The 24240-nt window shown below is 35.3% G+C and overlaps 1 protein-coding gene across 1 annotated transcript in view; it reads left to right on the forward strand.

Annotated features, from left to right (window-relative positions):
- The first annotated feature begins 781 nt into the window (after positions 1-781).
- LOC136822146 (ubiquitin carboxyl-terminal hydrolase 32-like) overlaps positions 782-24240 on the forward strand; it is a 59599-nt gene continuing 36140 nt past the window's right edge. The window contains exons 1-3 of the mRNA XM_067078381.1: positions 782-983; positions 23217-23344; positions 23552-23657. Coding sequence (XP_066934482.1) covers positions 926-983; positions 23217-23344; positions 23552-23657 — 292 coding nt within the window. The 5' untranslated portion in view covers positions 782-925. The remainder of the gene's footprint in view (positions 984-23216; positions 23345-23551; positions 23658-24240) is intronic.

Consider the following 24240-nt stretch of genomic DNA (forward strand, 5'->3'; position numbering starts at 1 on the left):
GGTCATTCAAATACAACTATGCAGCTCCGCTCGAAGCTCTACTCTACCATTTTTGTTTTGATTTAACTTTGTATTTTAATGACCAGACAAGTCTTTAATTTGAGGGCGATGCGTGTTAGCCTCCACTGATGCAAGTTACCCTTTCTCACGGTAGTCAATAGTCTAAAGAGATTTAGAGTGTCACAAGAAAGCCTGATCGAATTGAAAGCATTCGAACACAATCAAACGCAATTGAATGCAATCAAAATCTCAAATTTAATTTTTAACCTTAAATTTTTTTCCTCTCTCTTATAGAAATGTGAAACTGAAGCCTTCCCAAGAAATATAGAGATCAGAGGAAGATGTAATCAATAATCTATAATCAAATAAAGAAAATATTCAAGCAAATTATAATAAGATGCTCATACCTGTCCTGCTCTCTGTGATGGGTGGGTGCTCTCTTGGTAATGGTTTTTTTCAGTGCATGTGTGAATAATTCTTCCCGCGTCAAAATGGTATTGCCCCACATACGATTCTATCTTAAACCGGGGGTTTAATTAATCATTTTACCATTTTATATTTGTTTATACGTAGTTGTTAAGGATTTTAAAATCATATTTAAAAAGTCATAAAATTGTCAAAGTTTACATTATACCATTAGCTATAATTTTTATTTATTGCGAATGGAAATCAACGAAGTCAAGAAAGAAAAACTCCCTGGGAGTATAATGATCGAAACGCCTAGAAAGTAAGCGGGAGCTCAGCGCAACAGCTTGAAGATCTAGAGAATCTATCGTTAGGTGAGTGATTATTTCGGAGAAATCAAACATGGCGGCGAAAATTCGAAAACGAAAGGAGTGAAAAAAACGCTGAAACTGTTAGTTTTCAGTCTTTCATCACTATAAGTCGTGCTTAAGATTGAGATTATATGTAACGAAGTTATGAGATGGGAATCCGTGAATCAAAGGTATCCTTTTTGGAATATGAAGAAGCTGTAAAAAGAGGTATGGATGAAATGAAAGTAAAAGGCTTTTTTGCTTTTTTTATTTTTTTTATACCCCCAGGCGTAGTTAATCGATATAATCGATAATCTTGAGTAATCGATGGATTAGATATCGATTAGCCGATAGAATCGATAGGTAATCGATACTCAAGATTTTTTCAAAGCTCGATTATTTATTGATCAATTTTGTCATCGATTGTTTATCGATTATAGACCCCTTTCATAATTTTTCAGCTTGTTTTGATTTTCTCGCTTAGTCTTCTTTTCTGTATGGTCTTTTTTAACAAAATCTGGAATAAAAGAGACATAATTCGGAGGCAAAGTTGGAGGCATATTGCCTCTATCATCCAAATTTGTAATATGTTTTATTTAGGCTAAACAAGGTAATCCAAAACATATGACATCACATGAAAGGGGTCTATAGATCCAGGCGTACCCAATCGATAACATCGATTGTCGATTTAATCGATGTCAATCGATAAAAGTCGTTCGTAATCGATGATCGATCGATTACTAATCGATGGCCAATCGATAGGAACGTAAAATTTTATTATCGATTGGTATCGATTATTATCGATTAGCCATCGATTGAATTCGATTGTTATCGATTAAGATCGATTGTGATCGATTGAGCTAATTTTCTGTATTTATGATCGCTACTCTGTGTACCAGAGTGTATCTCACGATGATATCGTAGCGTACTTTAAGGGAAGAAATTTTCGCGGGAAGAACTTTTCACGGAACTTAATTTCGCGGTTTTTCGGCAAATCGGGTGAATTGCCTTCGCACCAAATTTCTGAGCAATCCGAACAACAAAATCAACGGCGCAAGTTTTTTTGTCCTTGCGGTACCGTGGTTTTTCTAATTTAACGCGTAGTCTAATTCAACGCGTACCCTGCTTTTGGCGAAAAATCGTAATTAATCTTACCATATATAGGACGGGGTGAATCGGATAGAATTGGAAGGTTTTGGGCAAATTGCCTCTTCCCGACGAGACCTACCACCTAATTATACCGCAGAACTTGACGAGTGGGGTCTAATTCGCGAGTTTAGAAAATTTCATTTTCAAAAGTCAAAAGTTTCTTCTACGAGTCACTCGTTTCGGGGTGAAGTGGATATAATTTGACGGGGCGCCATTCGGAACATAAACAAACACTCTCTATATTTTGTGGTGGAGCAATACCACTTTTCAAAAATTACGTTTTGCCGAAGTTATAATTTGAATTCATGCAATTCTCACAAAGTAATTAGTCATTAGATGGAGCGTCATAAAAATGTAATACCTAAGGGAGATATATTTGGGTAGTACGTTTAGTATCATTGATAATAAAATTTTGATTAGTGTGCGCTATGAAAAGTGTTGGTTGAATCATAGAGGTATAAAGAAAACAGGAGTTGAATGTGTCGGTAATTGGTCGTTAAAGTCTTTTGATTTCTTTTATAAAATGTATCAAAAGAAATTCTAAGCTCGCCCGATGAAATAAGACTTTTTAGTAGAACTCAAGTTTGCTCTGAACATTCTAATAATCAGTATTGAAGATTCTAGCCTTTTAATATACGAAAATTAGATAAAACTTCGTCCACGAAACAAATTTATGTTCCATTTCGCTATCCGTTCAATTTTGTTTTGAAAAGATATTTTCTCAAGCCAGAAAATGAAAAGTTCTTTATAAGCACACACGATTTCAGACTCAATTGTAGACATAAAGTCGCTGGAGAATTTTGGAGGAAAAGTATCAAGCAATAGAGTTCACCTGAAAGAAAACATTGATCGAAAAAATCTTATCATTTGATGAAGGATTGCCAAGTTTACAGGCCTTTTTTTAGTCCAAATATTTTCTTACACTGATGTCAGAAACAATGAATCTCGTCTCATCTAATTTCTAAAGCTTAAATGAGCCAATAAGATTTAACCTATGGATAAAAGAGCTCATTAAAAATGCACGATATATGAGATTATGAGCATGCATACATCGTAACTTTTTTAATCGTAGGGCGAGCTTGGTTACAATAGCATACTTCTCCTGTCTTTCTTTATACCTCCATGGTTGAATGCACGATAGAAAGTGCAATGTAAGAAAATGAAACGTCTCTGAAAGGTCTGACTACATTAGCTAAATCCAAGTTTGTTTTTTTATCTAACGCTTGCGTTTCGTTCCAGAGAAAATGAAAAGGGAGAAGTAAATAAATGATTAAAAAAGAAGAGCATTAGAGAAACTGGACAACTTACGAAAATATCAAATTTTAATCGAAGCATCGATCGATAGAGTCATCAAACACATATTATATGGTCGTTATTTTCCGCGGTTACGATAGAAAGCATTGAATCTAAAAGCAGAAAATTATCACACCCAGCAGGTGCGTATTTCTTTTTTACCTAAGAAGAGTCTAGCACACCCACACCCACAACCCTGTTTCACAGGCCATGTTAGGTTAATAGAAATTGCGCTCGAAAAAAACCCAGTGTTCATATCCCGTTGTTTACGGACATTTTAAATGAACACTGTTTTGACGTTTAGCGTCCATTGAATACCCCTGTCTCAATTATCATTCCACCGCTACAAATGCCCCCCTGAAAAGCTAACTTTTTCTACGTTTGCAGTGATACTGGGTGTGATAGCTGAGTCGATAAAAAGAATAGAGAAATTAATCCGATCATCGTATATTTTTGTTTTCTCCTTATTTCAGGTACTGAACAATCTCAGATACTTCAGAGAGACGGGAGAAGATTATCAATAACGCTCTGGTTGGCTCTAAAATTTGTTGACAAAATGATAAGAGAAAACGTACGATACACCCCTGTTTCAGTGACCCGGTCAAGGATCCGTCCCGATGAAAAAAATACAAAAAGTTACCTAATACTGACACGTTCACTGCCAAGCCACTTTAAGAATTTTGACCTCATTGAATTTCATCGAAAGTTTGACTTTCAAAGGCTCCAGCCGCCTTGGTTCTGCTTTAAGTGCCTACAAATTGCCTACCGATCGACGCAGAATTTGAGGATGATTCCAGAAATGCAAAAACGAATCAAAATAAACCAGCCGAGGCTGGAAGGTCAGCCAATAGAGCTTAGCTAGATAGCTTTAATAAGTGGGTTAACAGATGTAAGAGATGTACTGAAACCCCGGGGGTGGGGGCACTCGATCTGAAAACGACCATACGTTCGGCCCAAAATTTGGGTTCTAAAATCGGACCCTTACAGTGCAGTGAATTTCCATGAAAAATCATACCCTTACAGTGCACTTGTCACAAAATTTCTCGCCAAAATTTTTGCGATTTTCCAAGAAAATGTGGAGTTTTTCCTCCAAAATTGACCAATTTTACCAAAAAATTTGGCCTTTGTCCAAGGTCATTTACCTTGAGTGCCCCCCCCCCTCGGGACTGAAACAGAGTAGACTAAAAATGTTGAATAATGTACAAAATGTGAAACATTTGATAACTTGATTTAAAATTATTTAAAACAAGCCTGAGAGCTCCTCCAACCCCCCCCCCTCGCGAGAAGCTCAAAGTATACTTCTCTTTAGCATTGTAGCACTGTTTCTATGACATCAAACAATTAAGCTATAGTTCATTACTACAAAATAAAAGAGAAACATTTTGTTAATTTCATTCCATAATCACTTATGATACATTTTTTCTGTTGGATGTACCTTAAAGGAAGAAATTTTGGCGGAAAGAAAATTTGGCGGATTTGGCGGATTTGACTGAAATCCGCCAAATTAAGTTCCCGCCAAAATTTCTTTTTTCCGCCATCCACCAAATTAAATTCCCGCCAAATCGAACATTTTGAAAATATGATCTCTTTTAAGGTGTTTTTGCTATTTTTTCGCTGTTTTGACGCCATCCTAAGGTTAAATTTTTAAGCCATTTGTCGTGACTTTCTGCGATTCCATTAAAAACAAGTGATACATTTATGGACCTACCTGAATGAAAAATGAACACGTGAACAAAATCACAAAATCTTGAAAAACACAATTTGCATCCAGTCTGCGTAAATAAATTTTGTAGTTTAGTACCGTCAAGTTACACAACATGCACACAACCATCTTGAAGACTTTACTGGTCGCAAATGATAATCGAAAACAAAACTCAAAATTCATAACTATGCGGGGAAGCTCATTTTTCTCCCGTTTTGCTTTAAACTCGCTTTTGATTGGTCTATGAATTTGGGCGATTGATTTACCACCTTGGCGGAATAAACACACGACAATAATAAATAAATTCAACAGGGCAGCGGTGTAGCAATTAATTTCAACTGGGAGTCCTCTCTTCTGTGCCAAGCACTGGCAGTGTTTTTTAAACTCTAAAACAATGTTAAATGAAGACCAGATTGATCTGTTTGTTATGGCTGTGCAAGTTGTGACGAGAGTGTGCATGTTGTGTAACTTGACGCCAGCCCGCTTTCTGCAAGTCTGATAAGAGATATGTATAAACTGTTATCGCCATTCATTCCATTCCATCATTCAGTCAAAACGTGCGCCAAGGTTAGAAGAGGTTAGAAAAACACAATCTGCGTCCGGAACTGTGTGAAAAATAGTTTGATCAATTTCAACAAGAACTGTATATATTAATATTAATATAAACGATCAAATTCCAAAGACCATTTGTCATAAAAAAAGTCCAATAATAGGAGATGTGATGTCATCATTTGGTTCCCGTCATCTGACCGACCCTGATTTACGGTCAGCAGGTAGAGTTGGAGAGTCGGAAAGCTTTTCCACTGCTTTGCTGGATTTCCACTGTCGACCTCTGCACGCTCTGTGTTTAAACAAGTTTTCAAATCGAAGTAGAGAGCCGCATGCTAATGGAGAGTAAACCAAAAACACCAGTTTATCCACGGTTTCTCAATTTTCAAATTCGGATCAGTCCACACGGATTCCCTTTCAACAAGATGTAGCTGCTTCTTAACAGAAAAATATTTTCGAACGACCGACCGACCGAACGACTCCCACTTTTTAAAGTAGAAATGACGGGAACCAAACAATTTTTTGCGATTCGCCTTATCAAACACGTCCAAGTCCAAAAAAGCACAATTGCATCCAGTCTTTATCAAATTTATACAGTAGCTGTACTTTTGTAAACTTTATCAAATTCCAATAACATTATAACACCATCAATCCCCTAGAGGCAACAAAAGAAAAATATGTTTTTATTGCAAAAACTATTAAAAAGCAGCAATAAAAAGTATCAGAAAATTCAACATAAACAAAAACTTGAGCAAACGGCTTTAAACCTTCAAAAGATGTAGAAAAAGAATCTCCTTGATGAAAATCATGTGTTTGATTTGCTGAGTTGAAAAAATAAATGACAGAAATTGAAGCTTGCAACAGATTTACACTGGAAATACTTTGATACAACACTGACTTATCATATCGCTTGAGCCGCCATCTTGAAACACTACATTATGATCTGTAAAAACAACGCACGCTAAAAGTACACAAAAAGTTAACCCGATCGGAAGAAAGTTTAGAAATCAAAGTGAGATCGGAAGATCGGATTTTTTTTTTGTCGTCTTATGGAACCGAATTTTACCTATTTGAATGCTCAGCTTAGGCTGACCAAAAAAGTATTTTCTTTAAAGGTTATGGCCCTTTAGAGTACTGTCGGTATTTCGACACCTATACTACAACTAGGTCAACCCAGTCAAAATTGAAAAAAAAATAATTAATGAATTCTAGGAATAATGCTTAATAAAAGTGAATTTTCCCGTACTCCGGCGAGAATTAAGAGATTACAAATACAGAGTCGGCGTGTGTGTGAAGTTTTACTTGTTTCATGACTTCTCCGATGGTCGATTTCAAATTTTCACTGAATTACTGAGACAGGGGTATTATGGTGGCACTTAAAGAATTCAGAACCAACGTGGACTCGCCATGAACACAAAGACAGGAGACAGTAATAATTCTATATGGTATTCAATGCTCAGATACATAGTATACTCGAAGTTGGTAGCAAACTTTCTAAGCTCTTATTTGGAAAATATGTACTTTTTAATTCTTTTCTTAACGAAAGAAAATACTTTATAACATTGTCTCTCTCTCAGTGCCCGGTGAGAACTTTTATACCCTTTGGAAAAATGAAGGATAAAAAACAGTACGGAATAAAGAAAATAAGAATTTCTCGGGTTCTTAAATATCAGGGGCATATTTTCTCAACGGGCCGATTATTTATTGCCAATTGTTCCACTAGGAAGGGGCTCCACCGTGTCATACTTTCTTGCCTCTTTTAGCTTACCAATTTCCGCTTGCAGAAATATTTGCACCCCTGTCTCAGAGATGATTTAAGCCAGGGGATGCGAGACCTCCGAGAGAATGAACAGCATATGAACGAACGGGAAATTATGTCTTAAAGTGTTTGTAGCCTTACCCTTCCCACTATTTTCTTCTGGAAAATAATACATAACATATAGGTCGTGTTCAGACCAAGGTTTAAAGCAATTAGGTCTACATGTTTCTTTTATATTCCTTTTGTATTTAACGGCACGCTTCTCATTAGTTAAACCAAAGTTTAAAAAGGAATCACCCTCTGGTTTAAAAAAAAAGTTTTTACGATTTCGTTACAGTTTTCTGAATAGACTAAATCAGAATTTGCGAGTGAAAAGCATGCTCCTTTTGTAAATGAAGAAAAAAGAACGTGAAATTTATGACTTAGAGACGCTCGGAGCATCTCTAGCAGTAATGGCTTCAACGAACACGAATTAGTGTTTTGCAGAGGGATTCCCTGAAATCTTTTTTGTTTTAAAGCGTCTCAAGAGAGAAGATGACATTATTTCAAGTTAGGAAAGGAGATTCCTCGAGATCGCCAATCGATGATGACAAAAGAAAAGTGATTATAATTGAATTCCCGTATCAACAAAGTAATACTTAAACCTTAAACTTTCAGGTCTGAACACGACCTAAAACTCCTAAATTATCACTATACAAAATATACAAAGACATTGTATTCACATGAACAATGAGTGACTATTAACATTTGAACATTTATTCCTAGCTACTCTGAACACTAACAAGCCTCTTGGGATAGTGTGGCAGTAATTAAAAATGACATGATGACGGCATTTGATATTTTTTAATTATTCAATAATTAACTCCTTTCCATTTCTCGGTTCCGTATCACTTAACAACGCCTTCAACTTGGGGCGCAAAAGGGCGATTCGCGTTGCGCGTTTTAACGCGAACAATTTTCCGCCCTAACTTTAGAATGAAAATACGAAGAATAGACATTGTTTTTCGTTTAGTGAACCAAAGATTGTATACAACTGGCTTTCGTAGAACACAATGCCAAAGGAATCTCCAATCACGGTCGCTTCATTATTTCTTATTCGGCATTTCAAAAAAGGGTCTGAAAATCAGAAGGTTTTCTTCTTCAATTTCCGAAGAACATGTTCCAAATCTTCGAAGCCATATTTTTCCGATAGCTTGATCGATCAGTGAACGGGATCTGAAAACAGAATGGAAAAAGACATCGTCAGTGAAGTATGAGAGGCGATTAAACAAATTATCCGATTCACCCCGTCCTACGGTACTCTAATTATTAACGCGTAGCCAAAATTCTGCATAATTAATTTCACTCTAATTATTACGCGTGATCAAGCCTTGGACAAGAAAAATTAGACAGGAAAGTTTTATTTTTGATAAACTTCTTTCATTCATAAACACAAATTAAAGGGATCTTCGTCATCCTCCTCTGGCTCCTCCAAATCAGCTAATGCTTGTTAATACATTATACGATCTATATGTAATATATATTACACAAGCCTTTAAGTAACGCGTACTTAAAACACTTGAATATATCGTAATTAATTGTTCTCTAGTTTTTCACGCGTAGCGTCTAAAATAATTATTTATTGCCACGCGTTAAATTAGAAAAACCACGGTAGGGTTGCGTTTTTAGCGAATATAAAGAAATCGATATTAATCGATAACAATCGAAAGCAATCAGCGATTAATCGATAGCAATCGATAACGATCGAATCCAATCGATAAGAACGTAAAGTCTTAGAATCGATTGGCTATCGATTGTTTATCGATTAGTTATCGATCACTATCGATTATTATCGATTAAAATCGATTAATATCGATTGATTTCCCGTATCGATTTCATCGATTGGGTACGCCTGGATAGATCGATTATACTTCGATTAAATTAAGTATCGTTTAAAAATCGATCGGCTATCGATCACAGCTTTTGATCGATTACATATCGATCAAAAATTGATTATAATCATCGATCAAATAGTTAATCGATCAACTATCGATTCGTGATCGATTATTTATCAGATTTTAGGGAGTGGTACTTTAATTGGATTAACTTTCGCCTTCGCGAGATTAAATTAAATACACCTTTCCCGTAATTCGTAAAACTAATGCGCGCGCATTATTTTGATGCTCTCCACCGTTTGGTCTCTGGAGGTAAACAAACCCGTTTTTGCCTGCGTTCCCTTAGGGAAAGTTGGTTTTTTGAGCTTTTCTTAAGTTCTGTCGAACAAAATCCCCTCAAATTTTAGTATGTTCAACCTATTCATGATATTATACCACCCTGAAAATATTTTGCCAAAAGAAGGTCGCTGTCAAAAGTTAGAGGCTCAAATCCCAATTTCCCTAACCCCTCGCAGGCAAAAACGCGTTTTTTACCTCCCAAACAATTTTATACACAACGGTGGAGCGCACATTTTCCCGGGCCATTTCTGAGAAATTTGAATTACGGGAAAGGTGTATTTCTCAATTTCTCAAACAAATTTTCGCCATTTTCGCGAAATTAAAAGCAACATTTTTCGCTGATCTCGATTGGGATGTACTTTTGAATTGAATCCAATCCCCTGGTAGCATAGGACCTAGATAAAAGCTACTACACTCGAATTTTTTTTATAAGCATACGGTAAATTTCGGCTGAAAGCATTCTCAAACCCTCTGAAAGGCTGAACAAAAAAAGTTAAGAAAAAAACAAAGTTACCGTTTTATTCAGAGAAGGGACGTTATTGAATGGTTTGCCTTTTTGGAGGAGCATTATTAATTCGAAAGCGGGCATTTATTACGCATGGAGCGAGCATTAGCGAGCGGAGTGCGACTCTTTTGCTTTTGGCAAACGCATGCGCGTAAGCAAAATTTACAAAATTTCAATGATATGCGGGCCTTAAAAATGGAAATTCAGTTTTTTTTTTCACCTTTTTTTCGTCTCGTCTAGCCGCTATTCCACCATGTTTAGCCACTGAAATGTTTCAACTTTTAACATTTCGTGAAAATTAGCGTTTTTAAGAGAAGTCGTTGCAGTGTCAATCTTTCGCAAATTTAAAAACCCACTTTCCCTTGGAAAAAATTGATGTTTTTTGTTTTTTTGGGACCCTTGGGGCATAAGGTACCTGTAGACTATGTTATAGTCTAAGACGAATCACTATCTAAGAAAAAAGCCCTAAGCCGAAGAAAATTCGCAAACGGGTTTTTTTGCCGAAAAGAGTTAACAGTCGGTAGAGTTGCCAGTCTTCTTCGAAACTCTCCCGCCGATTTTTTTCCGTATACCGCCATAACGCCATACCGCCATTTTTTCCCGCCTTTACTATCACTGTAACGGACGATAACATCGTCTAAAGGTACCTGTTGACCGCAAAAATTTCAAATTCGCGAATTGACCGTTGACAACATTAGGGGTAAAGGGACCTAATGACGGTACGGGTTTGGGAAAACTTCAAAATGCGATATCTCGAGTTTGAAGAAGAGTTGAGAGGTCGTTGACCCCTCATTAGATTGAGAACTTTAGGGGGAATGCTAGATGATAAGATTTATAAGGCTTGGGTAGGACTTTCAAATTTGGCTGAATTTTTAGCCATTTTCAGCTGATGACGTCATCAAAACAAAAAAATGCGATAACTCGAGATTGGAAAGGAATTGGGAAGTCGTTGACCCCCCATTCTATCGGGAATTTTATGGGGAATAAGATGGGATTGGAAAGGAGTTTGGAAATGGCTAACCCCTCTTTGGATCGGAAAATTTATCGAGAATGCAATGAGAGAGGGGTGTTATGAGGCCTTAGGACGACTTTAAATAAAAATTGGCTAACATTTGGGTAAGCAGCGTGAGAAAATCAAAAGAAAACAGCCAAAAAGAACTGAACTCTGGAAATAAATAATGGAAAACGTAAAAAAAACTATTTTTTGATGAGCTCTTATATTCTATTCTTTCCATAAAGTCAGTAAAATTAAAACTGATGATAGAAATTATTACAAAACTACTCGACACACACGTGACACGACCCAAAGCAAATAAATTCAGCTTTCGGCACTTTCGTTCGTTTCGTGAAAACCAAACAGTTCTTTTTATCAATGTATACATAAAAACTTGAAATTCTTTAATACTTGTCTTAAGGATATTTTCCATAACATAAGGGAAATTCGATGTCTTTGATTAAACCAGGTAACAAGGGATTTTTGTAAAAAGTCTCTTGTGTCTCTCCCAATCCTCCACAAAAAAACTGTGTCTTTGACTTTTTAGCATCAATTCTTCAACAATCAAAACCTCTTACTTCGAAAATTCGACACAATAGTTGAAAGTCGAGAAGTTCGCCCCAATTAGTTTTTGTTTCAAAAATGTTGTTTCAGACCATTCAATAGATGCATTATTTGCATTATTTTCTCATCTATGCATCGAAACAAAAACATCGAAAAGTGTTATCAATCTGATAGAGAAACGCAATAATGAAGAATTTCTTCTCAATCGAAAAAATACAATACATCTTTTTCTGTGTATACTGTAATGTATAATAATTTATTTTGATGTGCATAATTTCGGCGGGAACTTCGGTCGAATGTTTTTGTTCAAATCTAAAATTCGAATCTAACAAGATTTTCGAACAAAAACATTCGAAATTATAGAGACCCGGAAGTTATTTTTCACTTTTTAACTTGGGAATTTTTGCCTCCTTTAGTTAGATTTTCTAACTCGGGAAATTGGGCTTCCTTTAACTATCCAAGTTATTTTCTTTTTTTAACTCGGGAATTTTAACTTCCTTTAACTTTCTGTAAATAGATTAAATCTATTAAATTTTACGTTTAATAAAAAGGCTCGCCTCGCTTGTAAAATATTTCTCGTATTGCACTCAAAGTCATGCGATAACTATTACTTATTGAGTCTTCATTGGATTGGTAATCATCGATAGAATCTATCTGAACAATTAGAAATTCCCTTCAGTAAAGTTAAAAATTTATTACCCTTTCGGTGACGACATTTAGGGCCAAAATGACGTCCTCATCACAAGATTCACAGTATTTTGAGTTTTGATCCGTTTTAAGTTGTAATTTTTAGATTTATGGAATTTTGGATTTTCGGAATTTCTTTGGGGTTTGAGTACGATATTTTTTTGAGCAGCGGATTGATAGCCTTCACCTCTTCTTACATAACTAGTGTGGGCTTGAGGCGTCTATAGAATCCTTTCGCTTTGCGAACACGAGACTCGTTCTCCGTGCGTAACCGCTTTTACGATTGATTCAAAGTAATACGATCGGTATGAGATTTGGCGAATTCCAGAAATTTTCTATATTTTATTAAATAACTTATCTTGGCCCTTTTTACGCCGGACCTTATAGCGTTATTTTTGGGCTCGTTAGTGGAATAAGGGCCAATAACGATACGTGATCGAAGATAAGTAAATAATTGATAAGTAATCGATGATTGTTAACAATCGATACATGATTGATAAATAATCGATAGGTTGTATGTAGTCGATATGTGATCGATAAGTAATCGATAGCTTGGAAATAATCGATCGCTGATCGATACTCAAGATTTTTTCACGGTCTGATTACCTATCGATTCTATCGGCTAATCGATATCTAATCCATCGATTACTTATCGATTACTCAAGATTATCGATTATATCGATTAACTACACCTGGTATACCCCAGTCCCAGAGCTGCTTTATACCCGACTCTGCCACTTGATACAAAATTGAAGCACTTGCAGCATGTGCTTCAACAGTAACGTTTTTACATTTTTACGCTAACCATACAGTTAGTCACACTTACCGTCAACTGCTCCAACTTGAGATGATTGGTCGAAACTACATGGCATGTCCATTTCTTTTAAATAGATAGTCCCAGCCTTATCCCTCCTTCAGTAAAGCTTCCTATACCTTTTGTCCTTCAGAAAATCCAAACATATTGGCCTTAATTGTTTGCTTTCAGTTCCTGTAGCCAGTAGTGTGAACCCCTGTTGCCTGTATTTCTATTTTATTCCGCGCGGGTTTTTCAATAGAGATGTCACATGACTCAAATCCCGCAGTCTTATTGGACTAGAGAAAGCGAAAGTGAAATCGCGCGATCTGATTGGATGAAAAAAAGACCGTGTGAACTGGAACCGAAAATATGTTCTCATTCTAAAACAAGAAGAAAAGAATGTCTTTTGCTTTGGACAAAAGGTTGTAAATTCTGGTTGATTTTAAGGTTTTATCTTATCTCATCTCATTTACTTTAATTAGTAGAGGCTTTTTCAATGTTTGGGGAAGGTAAGTCTATAAAAGTTATTTGTTTTTCAGTGGAAAAAGTGTTTAAAAAAGCATTTTTTGTGCTCAAGGTTATTTTTCGACGCAAATTTTTGTCTTCAATCTTAAATAGATGAACAGGTATTTCACTGATGGTTATGATTTTTTCACAGAACATAGTAAAACTATTCAGGAACTTGGACCTTTTTACAGAATTTAAAAAAATCCATCAGTTCTGGAGATATATTGAAAAGTTTAGACATGGGTAGTTTGCGTTCGCATTTTGCGTTCCCAAACCAAACGCACGTGGTATGATATCTGAACTGTATTTTTACTTACTGTTAAATCTCTTTGACAACAAATTTGTTTTGATACTTCCTCCAAGTTTATCAACCACACTTTCTGTCATAACATGTCACGATAACTTTCACTGATAACGCGCCCTTTTTGACTTTTTGTTTTCATTCAAAATGACCGGACACCGATTGGAGAATTAGCTAGCGCCCGCCGCCTAACCGCCTATCGCCCGATGGGATTAACAAATAACGAGTGTGTAACTTGCCGCGCGAGTGACGTCAAATGCTCCATCGTTTTGCCACTAATTTGGTCTTCTTTGTTTCAGACATTTGCGTGTGTTCCACTACAGATTTTTTTCATATTTCAATTTAAAAGCCTACTCGGTGTGAAAGAGAAATCGTGTATTTTTTAATACGCGGTTCATTAACTCAAATCATAATGACTTTGGAGGTTTGGTGAAATGTTGATGGAATGGTCTTCCCATGTTTTGTCAGATAGTCCCAAGTTGGAGCAGCTGAAATGTGTGTCAAAGATTAATGCTGCGAAAGTGAAAGCTATGTATCGTTTACTTGACTCACAAGCAATAAATGCGCCGCAAAACTTCTAGGGGATTCATGAATAAATAACCTGGCGCTTTTTAATGAAATTAACATTTTTGAAAACTATGAGAAATTGCCTAAAATTTGAGCCATCATAGATGAAAAAATTTGAGCCAAGTCAACCTTAAAAACTAATTTGAAGATCAACTTCCCAAGACAAAGATCTACAGGGGAGACGGAACCCACCTAGATCTGCGCACCGCCAGGTTATTTCCTGGAGATTTTCCTGGACCTCAAACACTGACCCATTTATATGTGCGGAATTATTATTACTTTAGCGTATAAACAAGGCCTTAGAAATCAAAGCACTGTCTCGGGAATTGAATGACAAAATTTGGTTGGTTGATATTCTGGCTGGCACGTTCGCAATCGGTCATATTGTCTCATTTTAAGTTTTCAAGTTTTAATTAATTGTCTTGGGAATTGTTGTTGCAAATACATCCTGTAGATGACTGATGTTGTTTTTTCTGAAAGCTTGATTTCCTAGTGTGACTAACTAATAGATGAAAAAATTTGAGCACCAAGCTAACCTTGAAAACTAATTTGAAGATCAACTTCCCAAGAAAAAGATCTATGAGGGGACGGAACCCACCTAGATCCACGCATCGCCGTATAGGCCATTTTCTGGAAATTTTACTGGACCTCAAACACTGGCCCATTTAAATGTGCAGAATTATTTTTACTTTAGCGTATAAACAAGGCCTTAAAAATTGAGGTGCTGTCTCAGGAATTGAATGACAAAATTTGGTTGGTTAATGCTGCACGTTCCCAATCGGTCATTCTGTCTCATTTTAAGTTTTAATTATTGTCTTGGGAACTTAAACTTGATTCAGGTAACTCTCATCCTTGTTGTTGCAAATACATCAGCCTGTAGATGACTGATGTTGTTTTTTCTGAAAGCTTGATTTCCTAGTGTGACTACCGTGAGTGGTCCTAAATCCGACAGCCCTGCCTAAATCCGATGGGGTCTTTCAAAGATACAAACTAAAATTATTATTATTATTATTCTTTTTTATTAATTTATTTGGTAAAGCAGGTCAGGTTCTATATACAAAACTATATACAATTATACACAATTCTGTACATATTGGCAGTAAAAAACTGATGTGGACCTACTGGCTAAAAAACGAAAAAGTAAAATCTTGTGAATCAAGCTAAAGTTGGTTGAATCAAGCTAATAGTTAGTTGAATCTAGGAGTTGTTTCGTATAGGAACAAAAAGTTGATTAGGATTTTAAGACTTAAGAAGAAAAATATATATTCAGTAAATGTAATTTAGTAATAAACATAATCTTTATGTTTAATAAAAACAAACCTTTTGCTGTGACACAACAAAGATACCAATGTGTCAACTAAACTGAGAGATTTGATACATTAAACCAAATGAACCAAATAACAATATAATTGCTTCTTATACAAAACATAATTTTTTATTGCAATATGTACAACGTCATAAATGACAAAAGTAGTAACTAACATCATCATAAAAAGTAATTATTTTTACAATTCACACTTTTTAAATTACATTAATTGACATCTTGACATTATAGTCATCTTGTTAGATGTTTTGTTTCGAGAATTCTTGCAATAGTTTTATCGTTCAACTTGGAGAGGGAATGTTTGTAAATTTTAAACAGTTATTTGCGGGGGTCGGAATTAGGCAGGGCTGTCAGATTTAGGACGGTAACACTTCTAAGTATAAAACGGTTAGAGGTAATAACATGCCTTTTATAAATAGAGATATGAGAAAAGCCATCATGGTAAGATCCAAACTCAAGAACCTTTACTATAAGAATAAAACACAAGAAAACAAAACAAAATACAAAATACAAAATTTTTTTTGCTTATCGCTATTGAGGAGGACTAAGAAAGACTACTTTGCCAACCTTAAAAATTCCAGCATAACTGATAACAAAAAGTTTTGGAAAACTGTACAACCATTGTTTTCAAATAAAGGTTCAAACAATAAGAGTTATACCTTAGTGGATAAAGAAAAGATCATAAATGACGAGAAACAGATAGCTCAAATATTCAATGACTATTATGGCCAAATAATATCAAAACTAGACTTGCCTGAGCCTCCCTATGTTGCATTTGACAATACAAATAATCATACTGAAATTTGTATTCAGAAATATAGACAACACCCAAGTGTCACTGAAATCAAGAAAACTGAGTATCTAAATAAATTTTCTTTTATACCAACAACGAAAGAGGAAGTAGGGAAAATCATTAAGGACTTAGTTCAAGGAAAATCACAGCCAAGCTCAGATATTCCAGTGAAAATCATAAAGGATAATTGTGATATGTTTTCCAAGTTTTTATGCTCAGAAATAAATGCGTCTTTCGAGTCAAACTCTTTTCCAAAAGAATTGAAACTTGCTGATATAACACCTGTGTATAAGAGAAAAGGTTCAAAGAATGACAAGGGCAACTTCAGACCGGTGAGTATTCTCCCAGTTCTGTCAAAAATTTATGAAAAAGTCATACATACCCAAGTCTCAACCTACTTTAACAACATTTTGAGCAATAGACAATTTGGATATAGAAAAGGAATGAGTACACAAACTCCACTTTTAGTCATGACTGAAATTTGGAAGAAAGCTACAGATGAAAAGAAAAAGTTTGCAGCGCTACTCATTGACTTATCAAAAGCTTTCGACTGCATCTCTAGACTGGCACGCCAGTCGGGCTGGAACGGTATCACGCGGGAAAAGTGAGCGTAGGAGTTAGGTAAGCGTAGGAAGAAATTTTGTCGGCGGCGAGGGCTGAAAGCCCGACTGGAGCGAAACCCCAGGAAGGAAAAAACGGCTAAGCTGAAGCCCCAATCTTACAACGCCAGATTTCGGCGTTGTAGAAATGAATGAACTTTGAGAAATTCGTGAAATGAGAAATGAAAACTTCCGTCAAAGTCGCAGATCGTGTTGTTTTGATTTTTGAGGAGGGAGTGATTGGAAAAAATAATGGCTGACTTCTAGTGGAAATTTTTATTTGAAAAGATTTTGTTTTGTTTCTTGTTTCTTATTGATGAGTCTCTTCTTTGTGTATATGTGGCTTTTCTTCATGGTTCTCTGCATGCAAGATTCTTTGGCTCCCTTAAAATACAAACGATCAGTGGTTGTAGGTATGTTACATAGGATTTCAAGAGCATGCAGTACTCGTCAAAATCGTGATGACAGTATAAAACGTGCCCGCGATATCTTAATCAAAAACCAATACCCAAATCAATTTGTCGAATCAATTATATCTGATACTTTGAAGAAAATCGACGCACCGACTTTAGCGGAAGAGGAGAAGGATGAGGTAGATGAACCAAAGAAACTGTTTGTAGAATATCGTGGAAAGATATCTGACCAGTTTAAGAAGTCTTTGCTTAAACTGAATGCACCGTGTCGTGTGATTTTTACTCTGAAAAAGCTTAAAACTGTGTTACCTTCACTCAAACCTAAGATCGACAAACCTTTTAAAAGCTGTGTGGTTTACAAAATTGTCTGTTCACGATGCCAATCGTGCTATGTTGGATATACATGCCGACATCTTATCACGCGGATAAAGGAACATCGATCATTGAAGGCTCCAGTTGGCTCACACATGAATTCTTGCGCTTGTGAATTGTCCATTGATGACGTAGAAATCATTGCGTCATCATCGAGAAATGAAAGACACTTAATGACTCTCGAGGCACTTCTAATCAACCAATTGAAACCTGAGTTAAACACTAGGGATGAATTTAAAAGTCACGTGCTTACAATAAAGTTTTAATTCATTTTTATTTTATTTTTTCTCCCTTGAGACTTGCAACATAATTAGTATGTCAGCAATGTTTTTCGGGATTTTTTCAAGCGAATTTGATTTTAATTAGTTTGTTGTAGAGTGTATGAAGAGAAGTTGTATGTACTGTAGATATGTGAAAACATTTTTTAACCTTAAACGAATTTTAATTCTTACTTTTTATTTTTGATTTTAGACCTGATGATGATCAAATTGATCGAAATATATATATTGTCAACTAAATAATGATACCGTTGTTGGATCTTATTTTTCAAAATCATTTTTGATTGTTTTTTGTTTTGATTTGAGAGGCAAGAGAAGATGGAAAATCTTGTAACATCAGTTATCAGAACTTGTTGACTTGTTATCTTTTCCTATTCATAAATCATTCAATTTTAGGAATGGAGTATTCAGATTGCAAACACTATGGACTGTGAGTTTTTTTTTCATTTCAGCTTTCTTTTTCCTAGGTTTGCAGGTGGTAATCAAAGGGACAACCCAGGTACAGTAGCTAACAATTATTTACTGACATTCAAAGACATAAGACGTTTTAATTTTCCAGGACTCACAAGTCAAAGGTTCTTTATCAAAAATATATGGTTGTTGGACTACCAGAGACTAGACTACTACACGACACTGACACAATGTCGTGTGTATTGGAAGTGCTACAAACTTTTGTGAATATCTACCTGTTATCCCTTTGTTTTGAGTTTAATTCGTACTGTATCTATCCCTATGATAAAATTACTCAGTTTTGAGTAGAAATAAAGTTATGGTAAAGCGGCACTGACAAATTTCTCCAAAAAATATTTTCTTTCAAATTATGAAATATTAAAAGTCTTCTTACATCTAAAAATGATTAAATTTTTTCGCCATGCTTATGTTTTACTCAATTCTAGTATTTTTTCCAAAACTTATATATACTTACGTAGAGGGAAATTTAGCAGAATTTATGGAGAAAATTAAGAATTCTCAGTTTGGCAACAAAAATTTCTCAAACGTACCGTGAGAGTGGGTAACTTGCATCAGTGGAGGCTAACATGCATAGCCCTAAAATGAATGACCTGGCTGGTTATTAAAATAAACTATATTCAGCTCCACTCGCAGCTCTACTCTACCATTTTTGTTTTGATTTAACTTTGTATTTTAATGACTAGAGGGGTCATTTATTTGAGGGCTATGCATGTTAGCCTCCACTGATGCAAGTTACCCACTCTCACGGTACTGTACACATATACCTACTATAACTTTAAACATTTACATATTTTTAAATTGCCAGATTAGTGTGGCAAGAAAACTCATTTTTTTTCATTCAGCCATAAATCTTCAAGTGTGAAGTTAATTTTATAGTACACATACTTACAATTTACAGAAAAATGGGTGATAAGTATATGTCACATGTTCAACAACCCATTTTTTCCACAGCTTACTTGTTCAACAAATTCTTGTCAAATTGAATGTCGAACAAGTGGGTTGTGGAACAAATGGGTGCCAAAATGATCGACAACCCAGTTGATTGACAATCCACTTGTTCAACAATCTATATAGTTGTTCAACAGACCAGTTGTTTGAGAGAAGAGTGTCGAACAAGTGGTCGTCGAACAACCATGCAGTCGAGCAAATGGGTGTTGAACTAATAACTGTCAAACAACCGGTCTAACAAATGTACCGTCGGACAAGTATACTGTCGAACAAGTGGGATTTCCCCAAAATTATAGTTGTACGTAGATGAAAATTTGTCAGAATTTATATTACGGTGAAAATTCAGAATTCTCAGTTTGACAACAAAAATTTCTCAAATAGGTAACTTTAATTTAAATAATTATATTAAATTGTAAAATTAGTGTGGCAAGAAAACTCCCAAAAAAATTTAGCCATAAATCTTAAAGTGTAAGGTTAATTTTTCAGCATTTTTGACGTGTGACAAGAAAATTCTTCAGCACATAGCCACAGTCTATAGAAAAAGGTCAGAATTTACAATAATTCTCTTCTCATGACAAAAATACTGCATTTTTCTAAAATCATGAATACGTGTGCCCAAAAACTTTTCTGTCACCATATAAACTCTGGATTTTCTATCAGAGCTATCTTATCACAGCACTAAATTCTGCAAATTTCAATTTTTCACAAATTAAATTTGTACATGACAGAACAGATGTTACATTTTTCATTCGACAGACTGAAATACTTAATTATAATAATACACTTATAATAATAATTATGCACCAATGTGTCATTGTTTTGAGGTTGGAGTTTTAGTTATTCAACATATGACATCTTAACTATTAAAAGTAAGTACTTTTCTGTAAGTTTTCCATTTAATTTTCTATGTGTACGTGTAATTTTCCTGTGCTTGCTTGGCTGGTACGTTACATGCTGACAGTCAGGACAGGTTGTTTTTTGTAGCAGTGAGTCTGTTGAAGAGGAGGGTCGGACTGTCAGACAGCACCCTGGCAGTAATGACATTGAGAGTGATGAGAGGGATAATCTTTGTAGTCTCTTTAAACTAACCAGGAAACGCTGTTTATTCTCACGATAACCTAAAAATAGTTTTCAAACCGTACCAAAAAAATTTTTGGTACGACTTGAAAACCTGTGTTAGGTTATCGTGAGATATTAAAAGTGTCAGAATTATTGATTATTAGGATATGTTATTATTCTTAAAATAGTGTCAAAATTTTTTCAAAAAGGTTATTTTGTTGGGTACTTTTGAGCAGAGTTCCTGCCTGGTTAGTGTTACTGTTGTATTCATAGAAAAGAGTGTTGGAGGGGTTCACTTAGCCACAATGAGACTAGAGTAATCAAGTTCCTTAACAAGTAGTCTGTAAGTACTAAAATAAAAAGCAAAAGGTATTTAGGTGGAACCAAATTAGACTGTTAGAAAAAATATTTCTTACCTTGAATGAAAGAGGCTAGCAAAAAGCCCCAAAAGCACGTAACATATACCACCAACCTGCATAAGGAAAACTGAATAATCCTTGTACACTTTTGATGATTGTAGAAAACTGAAGCTAAATTGCAAATACTTACCTTTCTAAGAATGTATGAATAACAAAAACAACTAAAGATGTAAAAGTTTCAAAACTTGAAAGGTGGCTCCTCCACCACCCAAAATTCAAAACAAAGTGGTCTGTCGGCTTTTCTCCCTCCAAAATTTAGGAAAGCACTCCTCCGTTCTCACAACCTCCAAAATGAAGCCGTGGCAGAATGTTCTAGTCTGTATATCAGCAGCCTCTCACCAACTTTTGCTCGCTCTCCTACGCAGCTCCTATTCTAGCAAACGCCCGCCGAATTTATGTTCCCGCCCTCTGACATGATTAATTTACAGACTAGTTTGCTAGTCTACTGCATCTCGCACGAACTATTGATTGCTAAACTTGAAGCATACGGATTTTCAAGGAGTGCCTTAGGTCTCATAGCAGCCTATCTATCAGATAGAAAGCAAAGAACGAAAATTGGCGACCATTACAGTATCTGGCATAATGTTAAAGTAGGTGTTCCCCAAGGATCCATTCTAGGGCCGCTACTATTTAACATCTACATGAGAGATTTGTTCTACTTCCTTGAAAATAGAAATGTACTGAATTATGCAGACGATACAACACCTTTTGTGATAGCTGATTCCTGGGAACAGGTTGGTGAGGAGCTCTCGAATGGAGCTGCTATCATCTTTGAGTGGATAACCCAAAATCAAATGAAAGGAAATGCAGACAAGTCTGAGTTGATAGCTAACAATACCAGCAAAGAAATCTTCATTACTATACAGAATGAACGCATCTTTAACAGCAACTCAGGCAAGATCCTAGGATTAACTTTTGACAACTGTCTGACTTTTGAGCCACATATTAACACGATTTATAAGAAAGCTAGCCAGAAAATCAGTGCACTTGCGAGGGTAGCACTGTACATAAATCAAAAGAAAAAGCAAAGGCTCATGAATGCCTTCTTTCGAAGTCAATTCAATTATTGTTCGCTTGTCTGGATGTTTCATGTTCGCAGGCTAGATCAAAAAATAAATCACCTCCACGAAAAATGTTTGAGGATAGTGTATTCTGATCATACATCTACTTTTGAGCAGCTTTTAGAGAAAGACGGTGCCATCAAATTCCACCATAAAAATCTTCAGTTGTTAGCAATAGAACTTTTCAAATGTAAAAATAACATATCAAATCTAACTAAAGAAATTTTCAAACATGATGAAAATATCAAAGTAAATCACAAAACGCCTTTCTTCAGATCAAGAGAAATAAACTCTGTTTTTCACGGTTCAGAGTCACTTTCATTTTTAGGGCCAAAAGTTTGGGAATTAATTCCGGATGAGTATAGAGATATAGTTGATCTTAGTATTTTTAAGGAAAAGATTAAGCAGTGGAGGCCTACATCATGCCTGTGTAGAAACTGCCGGACCTATATTGACGGTGTCGGCTTTTTGTAATCACCTTACAAATTGTAAAGAAGCATTGACTTTTATTAGCCTTTGTTGCTACCTGTTCGTCAACTTGAAATAAACTATTACATACATACATACACTCACGGTAACTGGCATATTTTTTATCACAGAAGAGGAGAAAAAAATTTAGATTTGATTTTTTGGACTGAAAATGAAACATTTTTGCACAAATATTTAGAGTGGGACGGAGGATAACAACCAAACCATCCTTAGTCACTTGTTTTGATTCTTGATATACAAATCAAACCAGATCGAACAGACCTGGAAAGTCTACCAATTTACCCAACATAGTCATTATTCATACTAGCTTCCAATATAAAATTCAAGTGTGGTTTTTGTTACTTGTTGCATGTTGAACAGAATATGGTCGAAATATAAAGCAAAAAGTCTTCAAAAGGCATTTTAATAGATGCTTAGCCAATTCTTTACAAATTTTTGGCCCAAATTTGGTAAAAAATTTAGTCAATAGAATACTTTTTTCTAATAAAATAAAGCACTGAAAATTCAATTATGTCAACTAATCAAGACTAAATCAGACTTTCTAAAAAATTTCAAAACCAGGAGAGTGCTACACTCCCATGTTAGATTTGATATCACATATTTTCTCAGTGAAGAATCAGTTTGTTCTTTTTATTTGTGTCTTTTTTAGTTTCTGATGAGGAGATTGAAAGATTGAAGAAGACATTTAGATGCTTTACTGGAAATGGTTCCTTACTCACAAAACAAACATTCACTAATGACGTCTTGTCAGGTCTGGTTCCTACAAGATTAGCTGAGGTAATATTTTATTTCAACCTTAATTGATTTTTGTATCTTTGTGGTTTGTGATTTTTGAGCTCTTTTTACTCAAAAAGGTTCACAAATTTTTCCTGTAAAATGAAATATTTATAATATTTTATGTATAAAATAATTATTGTTAAAATACTTATGTTAAGAATTTTTAACAATAATTTGTTGATTAAGTAATTTGTTAATATGTTTTAGCAATTGTTTTTAACATGTGGTGGTTCACAAAAAGGCATCAATTTCAGGGATTTATTGGTGTTGTTGGTTCTTATCACCAAAGGAAGTGTGGATGAGAAAGTGAGATGTATGTATTTTATTTTTCGAATTTTGAGAAATGTAGTAGACAGGTACGAGCCGGGAAGTATCTTATCCATTTGGTGGACTAACTTTCTTTGGGTTTTTCTTGTTCCTTATGGTAATAAAAATATAAGCTTCTGGGCCACCTGGATTTCTCACCCGGGTATCCATAATGGCGGATTTTTGGTCATGTGACCCCTGTAGGCAAAAGTGAAAATTTTTCCAACCCAAATATAGGCTTATCATATATCAATCGATCGGAAATTCGATACTGATTAATTTTGAGATACAAAGTTGGGTCTGAAAGTTTTCCTATCTCGGGATATAAATCACTTTCGTTTTCTCAGGTTTGGCTGCAGTTGTAAGCGGGCTTTCATGGAGTAATGCAATTCTTTTAGTCATATCTCAAGAAATATGCTTTTAAACATAGCAAAACTTTATGTGCTCCTAGAAAAGGCATTAAAAATTGTTTTTGCAAATTTTCAATAAGTTTTCAGTAAAAATGTGTATTTTACAGACCAGAGTACAATTTCCTTACTGTCGAAAAAAGATCTTTTTCTCTTAAAATAAGCCTTTTTCTCTGAAATGAA

Source organism: Clytia hemisphaerica, unplaced genomic scaffold (assembly GCF_902728285.1).
Source record: "Clytia hemisphaerica strain Z4C2 unplaced genomic scaffold, Clytia hemisphaerica genome assembly, whole genome shotgun sequence".
In the NCBI taxonomy this organism is placed as follows: Eukaryota; Metazoa; Cnidaria; class Hydrozoa; order Leptothecata; family Clytiidae; genus Clytia; species Clytia hemisphaerica.